Source organism: Sebastes fasciatus, chromosome 22, assembly GCF_043250625.1.
Source record: "Sebastes fasciatus isolate fSebFas1 chromosome 22, fSebFas1.pri, whole genome shotgun sequence".
Lineage (NCBI taxonomy): Eukaryota > Metazoa > Chordata > Actinopteri > Perciformes > Sebastidae > Sebastes > Sebastes fasciatus.
Window position 1 is genome coordinate 12,310,421 of NC_133816.1, and position 18,683 is coordinate 12,329,103.

The 18,683-nt window shown below is 35.5% G+C and overlaps 2 protein-coding genes and 1 long non-coding RNA gene across 3 annotated transcripts in view; 2 read left to right on the forward strand and 1 right to left on the reverse strand.

Annotated features, from left to right (window-relative positions):
* The window catches only part of adisspb (adipose secreted signaling protein b), a 32,284-nt gene extending 30,113 nt beyond the window's left edge, over nucleotides 1–2,171 (forward strand). The window contains exon 7 of the mRNA XM_074623058.1: nucleotides 32–2,171. The gene's annotated coding sequence lies outside the window, so the exon portion shown is untranslated. The remainder of the gene's footprint in view (nucleotides 1–31) is intronic.
* A 10,822-nt stretch (nucleotides 2,172–12,993) lies between these two features.
* LOC141760866 (uncharacterized) lies at nucleotides 12,994–14,199 on the reverse strand. Its single transcript, XR_012592471.1, has 3 exons — nucleotides 14,062–14,199; nucleotides 13,716–13,979; nucleotides 12,994–13,232 (listed from the first exon to the last, which is right to left on the reverse strand). It is a non-coding gene; the product is annotated as an uncharacterized LOC141760866 (long non-coding RNA).
* vax2 (ventral anterior homeobox 2) overlaps nucleotides 14,070–18,683 on the forward strand; it is a 35,952-nt gene continuing 31,338 nt past the window's right edge. Inside the window, exon 1 of the mRNA XM_074623966.1 lies at nucleotides 14,070–14,292. Within this exon, the coding sequence (XP_074480067.1) occupies nucleotides 14,070–14,292 (223 nt within the window). The remainder of the gene's footprint in view (nucleotides 14,293–18,683) is intronic.

Here is an 18,683-nt window from a genome sequence, read left to right on the forward strand (position 1 = left end):
GCTTCGTCTTTCATTATTATGAGATATTTAGTGTCTGTGTTTTAGATCTCTGCTACCAAACTTTTGACATGTTGTTGTGTTTTGCCACTTTCCACAGAATTAAAGAAATGTACAAGCCGTTTTTAAGGGTAATAAATAAAGCTGAAGTGAGCAGCATCAATGTAACATTAAGTTCACTAAAAGTGCTTGTTTTTGCCGCCGACAGTGTCTGACAACATTATGGAAAGAACCCAACAGAGAAATAAAACGGTTTTCTTACCTTTCGCTTGGTCTGTTTGTTATTGTGTCTACGCCACCTCACCAGATTTCAGAACGAGACTTCTCCTTGAGGGAGACTCTTTCCATAATGTTGTCAGACACTTCTAATAACAATCAAAGCCTGTCATGGCAAAAACAAGCACTTTTAGTGGACGTTAATGACGCAGCCAGCTTGCCCCAATAGCACCATATTACAGCCTGTGAGCAGCCGCTATCTGCAGTGCTCTCCCTCAATACTGGACCAATTTCAGAAGTTGTTGTTCCTATTAGTCAGTTAGACACAAAATCATGGAAAGATACGGTCCAGGTTGAAAAATACTGAAGTTACTCTTTAATGTGCAGCTATTCTGATTAATAAATTAGTGAATTAAGACATTTTTCAAGCCGAGATGCCAAATATTCTCTGGTGTCAGCTCTGCAAATGTGAGGATTTTCTTTATATAAATTTCTGGGTTTTGGACTGTTGGTCCGAGAAAACAAGACATTTGAAGACTGGACATTTTTTCTGTATTCTCTGACATTGAACAGATCAAACTCTTAAAGGGGCTCTATGTAAGAATGAGAAATTGCTTGTTAACAGTGACACCTGTGGCCGTTACGTCAACGACAGTCAGCGTCCTGTTGCTCGCGCTTGTGCTAGCACTACTTAGACGCGAGCGAGCATCGGTCAAAACAGTGAGGCGACACACACGAGACTGAACGTGATTGACAGCTAAAACCACAATATCACTATATATATATTACACATGCTTGGCAGTAATGTTAGCTTACCTGTCCAATAGGAATTTTGCCATTTTGGTCAGTTTTGATACCCAAAACCAAACAAAGATCCCTCCATGAATCGAAGGCCCGGCCGATGTTGATCCTCGTTTTCCCCCCCAACGTCGGTCACATTCCTGTTTTTGCAAGATGGGCTTCACTAGAGTCTGATTTGTGGTGGGGGCTGGCTGTTTGTTGGCGTTAGCGAACTCCATTTCTAACCAAACAAAATTTTTAACTGAGCTGAAGAGAGCAAAGGCACTCGCGAACGTGCATGACGTCACATCCATTCGATTTTCCTGGAAAAATGTCACATTAAAAGCAGTCTACGGGCTGATAGAGGAAACTCAGAAAGTCACAGAAGGTCTCATTTTTTGTTTCGGTTACAACTTGTTCACACATTTGCAGTAAAAAAAACAATTAAAACTGTTTATATTTGTAAAAACTTACATACAATCCCTTTAATCCACTAATCGGGAATTAGATTAATCAACAATAAGATTAATCAACAATAAGAATAATCTTGTTTTGGGTGGATTTTTCCTTTAAGAGAACTTCCTGCAGCCGGTCCAGCAGAGTTCGGGTGTTTGAATTCATGAAGCCTTCAGAACACACATGCCACGCAAAGTGCCTTTCATTGTACCGTCCTCTTTCTGATGTTGTTTTACCATCTCCTGCACATCCGGTCACATACTTTGTTGTCTTTCCAGTGTTAAATCCCACTTCTTCCACCGGCTTGCCTCAGACAGATGTGTCTGTCTCTCTTATCCATCCTCTACCCATCGCTCTCATCACAGTACGAGTGCAGATCATAGAGAGTTGCCAGGCCTGATCTGCTTAATATACATTAGTGCCATGATCCTGACATTTCCTCTGTGTTTTTCTTATACCCTATCGAATACATCAGCCTTAAAGAAAATTATTCTGTGTGTAATTTCTCTTCATAGTCGACCACAAGCTGTTGGTACAGATTATATACAATTATTTGATGTTTGCTTGCGAGTAACAGGTCAAAGTCTGCTTTGTTTCTTCTTAGCGTAAAACTGAAATGCTCAATAGTTTCAAGAATGTAGCAGTTTATTTGTTGATATCTGTCTTCTGTGTGTGTGATTTGTACTTTATAATGTCAAAAATGAATAAAAATGTGTGTTTGAGTTTTGGTACTTATTTCGGCTTCTGTCAGTTCATAGCAGAGACACTAGGTAGCAGTCTACACCGCTACACCGATGTTACACAAAATATGTTCTCATGTGGAGATTAAAGTAATAATAAAATATAAACATTTCAGATTCTTAGAAATTACAAGATTAACTGGTCCTAACAGAGCATGAATTATGTTTGGTATAAAGAGCAAGAACGAATAGATCATTTTAACTTATTGAAACACTGCATGTTGCACTGTGAGTGTGAAATCAGCCCCAGAGGTGTGAGAATAAACCTGTTTTTAATATTCAACAAGTAGTTTTAAGACTCTACAACACTTTTACTGAACCTACTGTTCAGTCACTGTACCGGACTGAGGTACAAAATCTGTACCTTTTTACTTGTGTTTCTTTTTTAATATTTATTTAAGTCGGAAATTTCACTTAAAATAGACAAATATTTGAAATCACACCAATTAAAAAAATATTTTAGCAGCTTACCGCAAACATCAGACTTCTGTATATGGTACCTTCTAATTTCTAGATTTTTCTGATGGTCTCATTCCAGTGTGGATTCCTTTGCTGCTTTATACTTTTAAAGATTTGCATAGAAAACATGTTTTTTTTTCTTCAAAAAACGTATACTTTCTTATTGATTAACTGTTAATGTTCTTTAAAAAAAAATGTTTTGCCTCTCAAAGTCTTTGATTAGCTTTAAATATGGATGTATTGTACATGGCAAAATTAAGAAATAGTTGATGGGAATAATTGCTTTCAAGATTCATAAAGGAGTATATATATATAGACTATAATAATTTGGGTTCACTTAGGAAATTTTAGTTACAAAATGCATTTTATTAGAAATCAGAATGTGTCCAATATTATTACATGCTATTGTAATTATAGAGCAGTAATCCAACACTGATCAGTGAAATCTGTGAGGTTACTCTGCGCTTACAAAAGCCTCATAACTGATCACTAAAAACAGCATAAATTGATAAAGTGCAACAACAAACCTTCACTCAAAGTAACTTTTACATCCTTCACTTGACTGGAGATTTACATCAGTGTATTACCTCCACTAAAATACTACTAAAACAACACTAAACAGTTGACCAGGTCAGGCTAACCAGTCTGTGTGTAGATCTCTAGATATTAAAGAAGGAGTTTAGTTGAAGCTGTTCCATGACCTGCTGCCCTTTAAATCCACATTATCAATATAATTATGAATATTTAGGGACAAAAGTGCATTAGGAGGTATTACAGTATCACTGTGAGTTTGTGCTTCAAAGCTTAAATTTAAAACTTTATTTTCAGATTTGAACATTACTGACAAAGTAAACTACAAAAATTAGGTGAGGGCTTTGTGGATTTTCTCTGGCTCATTTCCAGCCAATAAATACTACTGAAAAATGCAAATTAAACAGCACCAAATGCACCATTAACACTCAACTTATGCCATGAAAATGTTAAATATACATGTGACATTCAAAAATAATTCAGTATTGGCTGTTTGAATTATGTTTGGGAGGATATAAACATGACTAACTGTGTGTGTGCGTGTGTGTGTCTGGGTTCAGAAACAAAGAAAAGTTGACAGAAACTCTGCAGAGTCCTCTGCTCTCTCCTCCGTGTGGGACACTTTGAGTCCTGAACTAAACCTGGACACAACAGCACCGCTACTACTACTACTACTACTACTACTACTACTAGCCTACTACTTCTACTACTACTACTACTACTACTATTACTACTACTACTACTACTACTACTACTAGCCTACTACTTCTACTACTACTACTACTACTACTAGCCTACTACTTCTACTACTACTACTACTACTACTATTACTACTACTACTACTACTACTACTACTAGCCTACTACTTCTACTACTACTACTACTACTACTATTACTACTTCTACTACTACTACTACTACTACTATTACTACTACTACTACTACTACTACTACTACTACTACTAGCCTACTACTTCTACTACTACTACTACTACTACTATTACTACTACTACTACTACTACTACTAGCCTACTACTTCTACTACTACTACTACTACTACTATTACTACTACTACTACTACTATCCTACTACTACTACTACTACTATTACTACTACTATCACTACTACTATCCTACTACTACTACTACTACTATTACTACTACTACTACTACTATTACTACTACTACTACTACTATCCTACTACTACTACTACTACTATTACTACTACTACCACTACTACTACTACTACTACTACTACTATCCTACTACCACTACTATCCTACTACTACTACTACTACTACTACTAATGCTACTACTACTACTACTACTACTACTACTACTATCCTACTACTACTACTACTACTACTACTACTACTACTACTACTACTAATGCTACTACTACTACTACTACTACTATCCTACTACTACTACTACTATCCTACTACTACTACTACTACTAATGCTACTACTACTACTACTACTACTACTACTACTACTACTACTACTAATGCTACTACTACTACTACTACTACTACTACTACTACTATCCTACTACTACTACTACTATCCTACTACTACTACTACTACTACTACTAATGCTACTACTACTACTACTACTACTACTACTAATGCTACTACTACTACTACTAATGCTACTACTAATACTACTACTACTACTAATGCTACTACTAATACTACTACTACTACTAATGCTACTACTAATACTACTACTACTACTAATGCTACTACTAATACTACTGCTACTACTACTACTTCTACTACTACTACTACTACTACTAATGCTACTACTACTACTACTAATGCTACTACTAATACTACTACTACTACTAATGCTACTACTAATACTACTGCTACTACTACTACTTCTACTACTACTACTACTACTACTGCTACTACTACTATTACCACTACCACTACTACTACTATAACTACTACTACTAATACTCTATGAAACTAAATATCATCAGAAGAAGAGTAGTGATGCAGAGCTGCGGAGGGATCCATTCTGTAAGAAAACCAGGAGAAATATTTTTTTAATTTTGCTTCTTTTTCTTGCACATGTAAAGTATATTTCTTGCTCTTATGATTTTATAACAACACTACGAGCAGGTGTAAGGTTATAAAAAAAAAAATGCTTTAAAATCGTGAAGAAAACTATTAATTTGTCTACAGAACAGGTGTTTAATTATTGTTCCTAGTAGTATTGGTGGTGGTGTACAGTGTTATTCATATGGAGTAAACATGCATTAACTATGAGCTCGTTTCAGCGTCTAAATAATTCACATGTTACTGTTTGTAGCCTATTGATAAGAAATATTGTTAAACTCTGCAGGTGGTTAAAAGCGAGAAATATTAATATGAAGATTTTACAATTATTCATCCTAAACCTTTATTGCAAATAATCTACAGTTTGTCCCTTTAATGCAACAAATACTCTAGTAAAATATATTTTATTTTATTTATATGTATGAATATATGATTATCCGTTTTTACAAGTTCAAAACGGATAATCATATATTCATACATATAAATAAAATAAAATAAAATGTATTTGAAAAATACTGATAAATTAATTTTATTTTATCAGTATTTTTTGGGTACCTGGCAGAAACGGAATTTTTCACTGAAGGTTAGTAAATATAAATTCCTATAATACGTGTATTATTATTATACTCACGTGTTGCCTGTACACTTCCTTTAGTAGCACTTAGTTGCTACAAAAAAAATATTTTCTACTAATAACAATTCATATATTTATAAAACGGCCTACATTTCGTTAAAATGAAGTGCAGTTCTGCACGGTGGTCCTGTTTTTTAGTGGTTCAGTTGAACGAAATAATAGATTCTAGAATTTTCTTATATGTTTCCTTATTTGCATTGCGCTGATCTGCATCATATAGCAGATAGAATTTCGCGCATTGTACGCGCCAGGAACGTTCGAATAACAGCTTGTAAACAAAAGTTGTCCTTCTGAGAGTGAAGGAAGAAAACATCAAGATATTTTTGTATCTAAACTTAAAGAGGCCTTCTGAGATTTTATCATAAAGACTAATAATAAATAAATAAACTCTAATAAATGGTGCGTAAAGCTGCGTCTCCATCATGCGTAATTTTACATTCCCTCCTCCTTCCAAGCTTGTATTTCAACGTAAACGCACCTGAATCCTGATTTATTTTTTCTCTCCAGGATCTCTAGTTAAAGCAGCAGCAGTTATACGACATTCATACTGGATCCAACCAATTTACGCGTGTGATATAACGTGCGTAAAATAAACAATTTGCAATACTGCCTCTTATAAAGGCTTGGAAAATCATAAATACATGCATTTTTATTTTTATGATATAAATCATGTTTTTTTCTGATAAGATAAGATAAGATGAACCTTTAATTAATCCCCAGAGGGAAATTCAGGTGTCAAAGCAGCAACATCAGCAAACAGAGTGAAACACAGGAGAGGTAACGGTATACAAAAATTATAAAAACAATAATAGAGATATAAAAAATACAGAGTGAATGGGTGAACATAGTTTGTACAGTCCGTCAATAAATACATGTAGTTACTTACATATGTGCAGTCTATAAAGTGGTATAGGATGTATAGTGTAAAGTAAGTGTAAAGTGCGCCAGTGGTTAGAGTCCAAGATGGTTGCAGATAGTGCATGTTTAAAGGCAGATAGTGCATGTTTAAAGGCAGATAGTGCATGTTTAAAGGCATATAGTGCATGTTTAAAGGTAGATCGTGCATGTTTGAAGGTAAATAGTGCATGTTAAAGGTAGATAGTGCATGTTTAAAGGCAGATAGTGCATGTTTAAAGGCAGATAGTGCATGTTTAAAAGCAGACAGTGCATGTTTAAAGTTCTTAATGATGATGGCTGAGTCGCGCCTGAACGCAGCACCAGGCTGAATAAATCATCTGAAATTAATCTTTCCATTAAAATCACACTTTCCACAGGACTCCTATACGTGTTTGCCATTCCTGCACAGATTTGTCTGGAGCTTGTGTGTGTGTGTGGATGTGTGAACTCTGAGTGGCCCGGTGCCCTCCCTCTGACCTCTGGGATTCTGGGATTACAGTAATCTCTGCTGATTGATCTGATTGATCAGATTCATCTCCACGAGGCCGCAATCCAGCCGCACACGAGGGGGGGTGGAGGGGACGGAGATGAGGCAGTCGGTGCTTGGTGCAAATATTTTCTTTTTTTCCCTTTTGGCCTGCAGGCAAATACAGGCAGAGAGTATAGATGTGGGTTTTCACTCTGGCTATAGGCATCAGTGTGGTGTAATTTGGATTTTGAGTGTAGCAGAAATAGGATTCAAATAAAATAGGGTTGACGTTTAGAGGAATGAGTTTAGATTTAATCATCATCAAGAAAAAATAACATATTTTTTCCCCCTGATTGCAGTGGTCTCAAGCTTCAGATCACCATGGGGGTCATACAACTACACAATAATTCAATTATCCTATAGGCTAATAAACATCTCCTCAAGGCAGTTAACATTTCAAAAGTAGGGAAACGTGGTTATTCATCTCTCCTACTGATGAAGTGATTAAAAAAAAACATGACGTGCAGTGAATGAAAAATGACTAAGAAGGACACAGAGAGGACAAAGAGGTCAAAGAGGACACCGACTGTTAGTGGTGGAAGAGGCAGTCAGTTCCTTTAATCAAGTAAAAGTAATAGTAGTGTTAAAACACTCTGTTGCAAGTAAAAGTCCTGATTTAAGTACAGAAGTACTATCAGCAAAATAAAGTAGAGCTCATTGTGGAAGATTTTATAATGCTGAAGCTGGTCAAGATTAAGCTATTTTTTTACTATTTATACTTGATCTATGCATTATTTTTTTTTTTCATTTGGTGGAAGTGTTGTCTGGGCTTGCCCAAAGCACAAATGTGAAGACATTTTAAAAATTGGTCAAACCATTTGGCTGAAAAGTGAGTTTTTCTTATGATAGTATATCTTGTCTTTGGGCACATGGGACTACTGTTTTTATCAATATACTAGATATAGTACGATAATAAAATGGCTGTATCTCATAACAAGTTGAATATCAAAGATATGCACACATATGCAGTGTAAACAAATATTTCATATGTAAAACATTTAATAAACACATTTTTCCTAATTTTTTCAAATTTCCTGACTATTAATAAACTATTAATAAAAATGTGATTTTTCATGTGATTGAAAAATGTCAAAGTTGTACTGTTAGATACTTCCACAAAGTATGTCCGTGTCCAACCAATCAGAACAAAGGTTGTGGCATTTTTCCTTGTCATATTATATCTATTTTTTGGGCACAAATGATTTAATTCTAAACTGACTATTATTAATTGTTATATTTATCTTCCTCATGTTATTTTGTTTCTTTAATACCTAAATATTGTTCCGTGTATATATTTGTGCATATTAACCCTCTAAGACCCACAATAGACCCGTTTTTGTCTTTTCCAGGGGGATACAGGGGGTCTTTAGGGGGCGATAGCAGGTCAACGGTAGATGTGACATACAAGTGGTGTACATCATCTGAAAGCTGGAAACCTGAAGATTAATTTGAGATGCAGCTCAGCACTGTGTGTCAAGTTGTTCTAATCATGAATCTGTAATAAAAATTAATTAAAATAACTAGTGAAAGTGTATAAGGGCTTAGAACATCATGATAGAAGTATATGATGGTCATTCCCACGCTCTATTATGTCTCATAAGATGTTGCAGCAATTTTTGGGTTGATACCGTTTGTTACACAGATTTGGTGCTAAATTTAACCTTTTTTTACCACTCAAAAATGTATCAAAATGATCAATAATCCCTCCAAAATACCACATTAAGACACCAAGACCTTGAGGAACACCATAGAAAAAGTCAAGCTGTGATTTGGAATCCAAAACTTTTGACATTTGGAGATTTCTGCAAGTATTTCATTTTTCAGGCGATTAGATGGCGAGCACTTCTGTTCTGTAAACTGCTCAGAAACCCCCTTAATGTCCATTTAGAAAAGTTAAACGTGGTAAAAATCTGCTTTTTTGGAGACTTTTAGTTGAAGGCAGAGAGGGTGAAAACACTGGAGAGGAGGAAGAACTAGTGTGTGTGTGTGTGTGTATGTGTGTGTGTGTGTGTTTGTGTGTGTGTGTGTGTGGCAGCACAGCAGCAGCAATCAGTCCCCTCTTGTCTCGCTGCTGAGTGCAGCGTCTGATTGACAGTTTCTATTCATCCTCTGTGAGATTAGGCCAGCTGAAAGGAGTAACGACCCACGGCTGTGTGCAGTAATTACGGCCTCGGATAAGGAAAAATAAGAAAAAACACACACGGCAAAACTATAATTATATAATCCCGCTCAAAATCCCCTTTTTTCCCCCTCTTCTTCTTCTCTGCAGTGTTTTCAAAGATGGTTCACCTGTAAAGAGGAAATTCCACCCAGTATTTCAATCATTCCTGCGACTGAAATTATCTCACAATCACAACAAACTGCAGGCTGCACCATCAACAGCAGAGAATGGGCCCCGCTGCATATATACAGTAAATGACTGTAAATGACTGTGAATGAGGTGTTTTATCTGCAATGGAAAACAAATAGAAACATCACTTTATGCTCTTTTTTCATCATGTAGTGCTCAGAGCAGATCGTGTGTTAACAGGGTGCTATCACCGTTTCATAAAACAAGACTTGTGTATGGAGAGGGGGTGGACAAAATAACAGGAACACCTGTTGAATCTAACAATTTTACTCTCTCTGTCTTTCAGGCTTTAGTTTGTGGTGTTATTGGACTGTATTATATCAGAATATGTAACAAGATGTGACCAATATGAGTTGTTGAGGCCATAAATCTTATTTCTAGATGCTACACAGGTGATATTTTGTGCTTATATTACAGATATTTGAATTTTTTCTTCATTGTTTTAACCAGAATTGTCATTCTCATCTTAATTCTCATCTTCAGAATAGGGGCTGTCGAATTTAATGTGATAACGCAAATTTGTTTTAAGGCCACTAATTTCTTTAACGCATTAACTTGTGTTTTTTTAGGTTGTAGCTGGCTCATTTAAAGCTAGAGTGAAGATACTGGCATCATATGAAACTACAAAACCTAAGGAATCCATTGGTACCAACTATGTCGTACTAGCTTGTCAAGAAGGAGGTTAAATAACGCTCCAATCTTATGCTACATTTTCGTGACCATTTTCAAAGGGGTCCCTTGACCTCTGACCTCAAGATATGTGAATGAAAATGGGTTCTATGGGCACCCACGAGTCTCCCCTTTACAGACATGCCCACTTTATGATAATCACATGCAGTTTGTGGCAAGTCAGAGTCAAGTCAGCACACTGACACACTGACAGCTGTTGCTGCCTTTTGGGCTTCAGTTTGCCATGTTATGATTTGAGCATATGTTTTATGCTAAATGCAGTACCTGTGAGGGTTTCTGGACAATATTTGTCATTGTTTTGTGTTGTTAATTGATTTCCAATAATAAATATATACATACATTTACATAAAGCAGCATATTTGCCCACTCCCATGTTGATAAGATTATTAACTTTTTTCAAATCTACCTTTAAGGTACATTTTGAACAGATAAAAAAATGTGTGATTAATTTGCGATCAATCATGATTAACTATGGAAAATCATGTGATTAATCACGATTAAATATTTTAATTGATTGACAGCCCTACTTCTGAAACGAAAAAAAACGTTAAACACATCACCATACTTAGTGAATAAGTCACTGCTACCTCTGGGGTACATCACGTATTTTAATGAAGAATGCATTTAGAAAATGTGGCTGTAAAAGAAACTGAAAAAAGCCACTCTAAAAATATGTAAAAACACCATGAATACAAGGTAATTTTGCTTATAATAAGTAAAATAATCTGCCAATGGAACAAGTGAAAATTCTCTTGGTAAGATTTCTGGAAACAAAATGTGCTGTTTATGCCTTTAAGGATAAAAAGAGATTTTGAAATTAGCTGGGAAAACTAATTTTGAGCTTTATTTCACTAATATTAGGAAGTGTTGTGTGTCATAAATAAGCCTCAAAAGTAGTATTTTGTCACTTAACAAGATATACAAGATGCATTGTCTGAGAACAAGTCACTGAAATGTTACTTGTTAGGTGATTGTGTCTTATATTAAAAGTTATAACATATTTGACTAGTAATTAGACAAATATATATACATTTTTGCAGTGATGTGACTACAGGATTTCTGTTTATAGAAACCTAAATCATATCAGACATGATTATCCAGTAGCCTATTTATTAAAAATCCAATGCTGGCCTTGATATATTGGCCTATACACACTATGCATGCATGTAGTCTATGTTGATTAAACTCCTATTTTCATATTTTGAATTTTGAGGCCCATGAATGAGTGAGATCTGAAGGGAATAACTTGTGATACACTTTAAATTTAATTTAAGTTTTACCTCACTGGGTCATATAGAACTGGGCAATATGGAGAAAATCAAATACCTCGATATCGATATTGTAGAGTTGACTATTGCTATTTGCTAAATAATCATCAGTAATGTGAATATAATGACTAACGCAAATAATAGAACAGCTAGAATAGTCTGGTGAGTTCAGAAAATGACATCCCTTTACTGTGAAGTCTTTAAAACCAGGAAAGACAACATATTATGATATATTATCTAGTCTCATATCATGATATTAATATTATATTGCCCAGCCCTAATGTATGTTGATTAAATTCAGTTTTTAAGATCTTCTTTTCATATTATGAATTTTGAGGCCCATGAATGAGTGAGATCTAAAGAGAATAACTTAAATGTAATTTAAGTTTTACCTCACTGGGTCAGAAGTGCTTCTTTATTTATTTATTTTATTTAACCTTTATTTAACCAGGTAGTACTCATTGAGATTAAGAATCTCTTTTGCAAGAGAGACCTGGCCCAAGACAGCAGCATTTAAACATACATTAAAGTTTCAGACGCCACAACATAAAACAAATGCAAAATAAATACATAGCCTTGATGTTGAACTGCTGTTTCTCTCTTTGCAGAGCTCAAAGTTAAAACAAAAAAGCAGAGGAGTCAGAGTCTGACGGAGAGCTGCACTGTAAACAATTTCTGTTAATTTACAGCAGGATTTCAACAGTATTAACACTGTTATTGCTAAAAACAGTGCTTTACTGTTAATACAAAATAAAACCTGTTAAATTACGCTCATAGGTCATTTTTTAACTGAACTATAATGCATTCTTAAAAAACAGCACTTTACTGCTGATCAACTGTCTAAAGTATCATCAGTAACAGTTTCATGCAGTATTTTTTTAATTCTGGGACCTGGTCTGCACATGTGAGGCTTGTACATTGTACATGATTGTAAAATCAGTGCATTAGCTCTGTTCTTCACTCACATGTTGTTCTGGTTTGCATTCTGTGCTTGTAGCCAGCTAGAGACAGACATTTTTGGGAAAAGTGTCAACAAGTCTATTTTAGCCTTTTTCCACTAACAAGTGCCTTTAATTGTATTTAGTATGACTATTCCTATGTCTGTAACCTGCTAAGTCTATTCATCTAGGACAAAAAAATTATGTTTATTAAAATGTATGTAAATAATACAACCTAAATAGTGCATTAAAACAAATCAGTAAGATAAAAGAAAGGTGAAAAACAGCTGTATAATGTATCTTTGAACAGTAAATTAACTGTAAAATACTGTGAAATTAATTAAAAAAAAAACTGTTCAAACTGTATTTTTCATTAACAGTACCAAGCTGTAAATTTCAGCGACAGTATAATATTGTTAATTTTACAGTATCATAAAGGCAACCCTGCTGCCAGTTTCTTTACTGTTATTTTACTGGGAAATTCTAAAACAGTGGGCTTCCAGAGCAGGAAAGCGCACACAACCCAACCATGGTGTCATGCCTCCTCGGCTGATCTCCGGTCTGTCTGCAGCAGCGCCTCTCATCCTCTTGTTGTCACAAACGTGCACCCAGCCGGTGGACCAATCAGCTGCGACCCTGCGTGGGCAGGAAATGACGCGCGATGTTTCTGCTTCTGCCTCTCTGTAAAGTGCAACCGTGTGTCACCACAAATATCCTCCACACACACACACCAACCAACATCTCTGCTCTGCTCTGCTCTGCTCTGTTCAGCGCAGACGTGATGTTTCCAGCTTTGAAATGATAAAAAAAACACCAGAGCGCGTTTATATCTGTGCGTAAAGGTGCCCATTATTTCCCATTCCCACTCCTCCTGAAGAGGTGCAGACACAGACAGCTTTGCTCCAAAATGCTTTGCCCCTTATGTGGCACCAACAACATGCAATGCAACCCTGGATCCGCAGATGCAGTCGATGTGAGCAGGAGGTGAAGTAACAGGCTGCTGCTCCAGGACTCACCAGGAGAAACTTTTATTCCCTGGCTCTGTGTGGGTTTGTTTTTACGCGCAACCGCCTCTCACTTTATTTCTACGTGGGTGAGCAGTGTGTGTGTGTGTGTGTGTGTGTTTGTGGCACCTCCCTTGCTTGCTTGCCCCCCTCCTTGTACCTTTTTTTCCAAGCTTGCACCATCATGCATTTCTTGTGGCTCCTGTAAGTTAGAGCAGGATCCAGAGCTGAGCTTTGGTTTGGACTCCGGACCCGTCCGTGCGTCATGTCATGCCGCGACACCTGAAGCGCACCTCGGTTCCGTTGCTGCTGCAGGACCGCATCATGCATCCTTTGTAAGTGGATCTACTTTTTTTTTTTTTTTTTTTGGATGCTATAGAGGAAGAGGAGGAGGGCATGCTCTCAAAGTCGTCTCTGGAGAACACTTGCAAAGAGGAGAAAGTAGAAAGACGAGAGTGAAAGCAGCAGCCACATAAAGGACAGAGAGAGATCTTAGTAGAAGTTACTTGTTTAGATGTTTGATCAGGCCACGACCACTATGGGCGATGGGAACCACCGTTGTGGACCCAACAACCCACTGTGTCCGGACCGGATGGAGACAAAGTGCCGGTCTCCGGTGCAGAGCTCCACGGACACCCCGGGGACATCTGCGTCCACCCCGACGTCCTCCAGCGAAGACGGACAAGACAAACTTCTGGGAGTGGACCCTGACTACTGTCGGAGGATATTAGTGAGAGGTAAGACACTGATTTTGTTCTTTGCGTAAAAATCAAACCTGTGAGAGTTTTCCAGGAAGGCTATTTTAACTCCCACTGTTATTCTATCCACAATCAATATATAGGCTTCAACCACAGACACTGCAATTAGAATCATAGAATTCAAGAATAAATATATATCATACATTTGAAACTTAGAATTTGGAACCTGGAATTTGGAATGTGGAGTTCTCCCTTTAAAAAAATGATCCAAACTGCTACAATAAAATATCCTGAACTGAAAAGGAAGCAGATATTTAAACATAAAAGTGTGTTAAAAGTTGGACTGATGCTGAACAATACAACACACACATATAAATATAGGCTTCATCACAGACACTGCAATTACAAATCATAGAATTCAAGAATAAATATATATGATACATTTGGAACTTAGAATTTGGAACCTGGAATTTGGAATTTGGAGTTCTCCCTTTTAAAAATATCCAAAATGCTACAATAAAATATCCTCAACTGAAAAGGAAGCAGATATTTAAACATAAAAGTGTTTTTAAAGTTGGACTGATGCTGAACAATACAACACCTCTGGTTTCTCCTGCTGTAGTAACAATAGGCTACTTTCACTTCCGTGATACACACCCCTTAGATATTTATTAAAATAAAAACTATGTATTGCAATATAGAATTAAAACACTATATTTTGGCACAGTCTGTGACAACTCCTTTGGTTCATTTAGAACAAATGGATAGGTCAGGTTAGAAGTCAAAACAATGACTTGTCTTAATACATTGCCTTATTATTTGTCTCACACATGTATAGTGAATAATTCTCTGAAGGTTGAAAATCAGACCGGAGGAAAGAAAAGATAACAAAGGAAGATAATTACGAGAAATTCAGGCTGTTTGTGTCGCTTTTATCAACAAAAGAAGCTCATAGAAAGAAAGAAAACATCATTCAGCTCTCCATCGATAAAGCGATGTGTGTGTGGGAGTCTTTGTGTGCCAACGTTATGCTAATGAACATGAGAATAATATTTAATTTAATATGAGTGTCCACGCCCCATCGCAGGAGGCCTGCAGCCTCTGGATGAGAGGTTAGAAAAATAAAATCAAATCCAGAAAATTAAGATAAAATCACCACAGACAGCAAACACTGGTGTGTTTTTAAATTTTTTTTTTAAATCTGTATAATTATAGATGGTTTTGGAGTCATATTTTAAGTCTAAATAGCCTTAAAACATTTGTATTTAATGTATGTTTGCACGTTAAATTATGGAAAATGAAATGTGTGTTATATACTTATACAGGGAAGCTTCAAGCGTCCAATAACATAAAGAAAACATGCATAAATCTGTCTAAACCTGGAGGTTATTTAAGGTTACTTGCATTCAGGACATTTGCAATACTTATATAAGCACGTAAATAGAAGCACACAATGAGGGGGAAAAAAAATAGAGAATTTAAAATATATTATTATGTGTGACATATGAATGTGAGTCATTGTGAAGTTTTCCACGAAGGAGATTTTTTTATTTAATGTTTTCCAAGAACAGAAACTCAGCAGATTGCACTGTTCAGTTCAGTTGCATAAGAAAAATGCAAATTTTAAATTGCAACTGGTATTTTTTGTGCAATATTTGTTGCATCGGTGTGTAGCTGTTTCTACTGTAGACAGAATCAATATGCCGGCCTATCAGTCCTCGGTTGTAGGCGGATGTTGTGAATATTATGGTTGCAGGCTGCTTAGTTTGATCTTTTTATTGAACGTGTATCTGTGGCACACAAAAGGCAGCTCGTTTAGCCAGAGAATAGTACAATAAATATATATAAAACGAGAAATTTAAAATAGTAAATCACACAGAGAAGGTGAGGGGAGGAGACACACGAGGAAAAATGGCGAGAGAGAGACTTAAGACAGCTTCTTTTAAATTAAATGCATTCTTGTTTTTTTTCACATGAGATCAGGTGTTCATATATAGTCTCTACTAGAATAGAAAGCTTTGTTGTCACTGTATTAGATACAACGAGATTCACAGTTTGCCACTTCTGGTCAGTGCTTTAAAAGAAATACTTGACAAGTCTAAACGAGGCCGTTAAAACATATAACAGGTAAAACACACACAGTTATATAAAGCAAATAAAAAAACAGGTAAAGTAGGTGTAATAAATACATATAAACAGAAGTGTTACACTAGAAGTATAAAATATAAAAATAGATGTAATGTAAACAGAGGTAATTGCACTTGTAAAACAGGTAGATGGGTAAATGGAATAAATAAAATGTAAACAAAGGTAGTTGCACTTGAGGTGTATATTGCATCAAGGATATATTGCACAGTAGTTTCTTATTTAACCCCTTATAACAAATGGTGGTGGAAACTATTGTGATCGTTTACTTGAGTAAACGGAGCAATAATGTTAAAATAAAACAATTAAATGTGTACTTGTTGTGTAAACATTAATAGTAAAATATACATAAAGAAGTACTTATTATGTGATGATCTGTCAGTTGCAATATGTTATAATTGCATAACTTATTTTGCTGCATTAATGTGTAACTAGCCTTTTTTGGGGTAGATGTAATAAATAAATAAATGTAAACAAAGGTAGTTGAGTAAAACATACAGTGTTGCATCAGTCGCTGGTTAATGGTGTCTCTCCAGAGGAGGAGGTGTGTGTTTTGGTGAAGGTTTACTGTACAGCTATACTGTCAGGATTTGTTTTTGAAGCTAAGCCTGCTGGATGCTCTGGGTTTTTCTGCAGAGAGGTCACCAAGAGGTCAGCATGTCTGCGACAGTTTCCTCCTCTGCTCACACAAATGTTTCCATCACAGTTTGAGCTGTTATTTTTTTTTTTTTTTATTGCTCTGGGGCCAGTGAAGAAAATCTGTAAATGTATGTCTGAATATTTATATTATGTAGTCATTTTATTTCTTTATATTAATCTTGTCTCTAGGTGGAGGCTTCAGATAAGCCCAGTGTTTTTTTTTTGCCTCTTCCTGCACTTTATATTATTCTTTTTTTTTTTTGTTATGTTGTATAGTCTTAAATTGTGCTAAACAAATAAACAAATATTATGAAGGTTTTTATAGCATCTCTGGTGCAGAATATTATTTGCCTGGCGACAATTTACGCGTGCTTAAAGATGGAGACATCATGGTACGTTTCATAACGTAGCTTCAAAGGCCTGTAGGCTATAACCAAACACTGAAGAATAACTGTCTATACTGTGATTGAAATAATGCAGATTAGGGCGTTCTAACTGATTTATTTTACTGCATTTTATTAATTCTTTTAATTCCCATTATGTGGCAAAACACAGCCCACAATTTTACCTTTTACGCACTGATTCTCTTCCTCAATGTATTTCCGAGTTAAAATAAAGGTTGAATAAATTAATGAAATATCATTCCTCTACACCTGCTGTACCTCAGATATTTTTTTTTGTACCACGCTTTAAAAATACGTGATTTAAAGCGAAGATCTGCCTTTAATACATGTCCAAATCTCCTTTTATAGCTAACAAAAATAAATAAAATTAATAATAAACTTAAGTTACCTCAGAGTTTTGGTTACTCTAACCGGAATCCTTCCTATAGAAACACTATGGATGTTCGGTTCAATCAGTTTTGTTTCATATTTAATTCAGAGCTCTTCATATTTTATTGAATTGCATATTTTATGACCTAAAAACCCTGGACAAAGAGGAGGACTTGTCTGGCCTCTGCGCTTCCATTCAATGTGATAAATACGAACAAATATTCAGTGGAGCCAAAAAATACGAAGATTCTATCGAATGGAACGCGTCTTTAAAATTCCAGAATTGGTCGATTGTAGCAAAATTAAAGTAAAGATTGTGATTTTTTTTTTGGTAGACAATAACTCGAGGGCTTCTGGGTGTAATGACCCATCCAGGATATCGCTCTAATATCTGAATGCACTCAATTTTTTTAATATATGTTGTTTTCGTGCTCTCAAGTTTTTTTTCTTCTATCTTTTTTTTTATTTTATTTTTTTCCCCCTAATATGTTTATTGGGTTTTCTTATTTTCACAAACACAATAAAAAAACCAAAAAAACCCCAACAACAAACACTGGTACAGCTCAGATAAAAAAAAAATGTATGTTTCAATGTTTCCTATGACGTCCTATATACATTTTTGTTCTTCTATCTAAAAAGTTCAGATTTTTCAGACAATCTTTGTAATAAAATATTATCAAAGCAGCAATTTCTTAAAAGAAATCAACTGAGATTAATAGCAGATAGCCTACAGTGTGTAATAAACTACAAATAAAATAAAATAGAAAAATAAAATAACACGAATAAGCCCTACCAAAAACCACGCCTAACCAAAAAAAATTACAATATGTATAAAAAATTATCAAAGCAGCAAATTCTTAAAATAAATCAAGT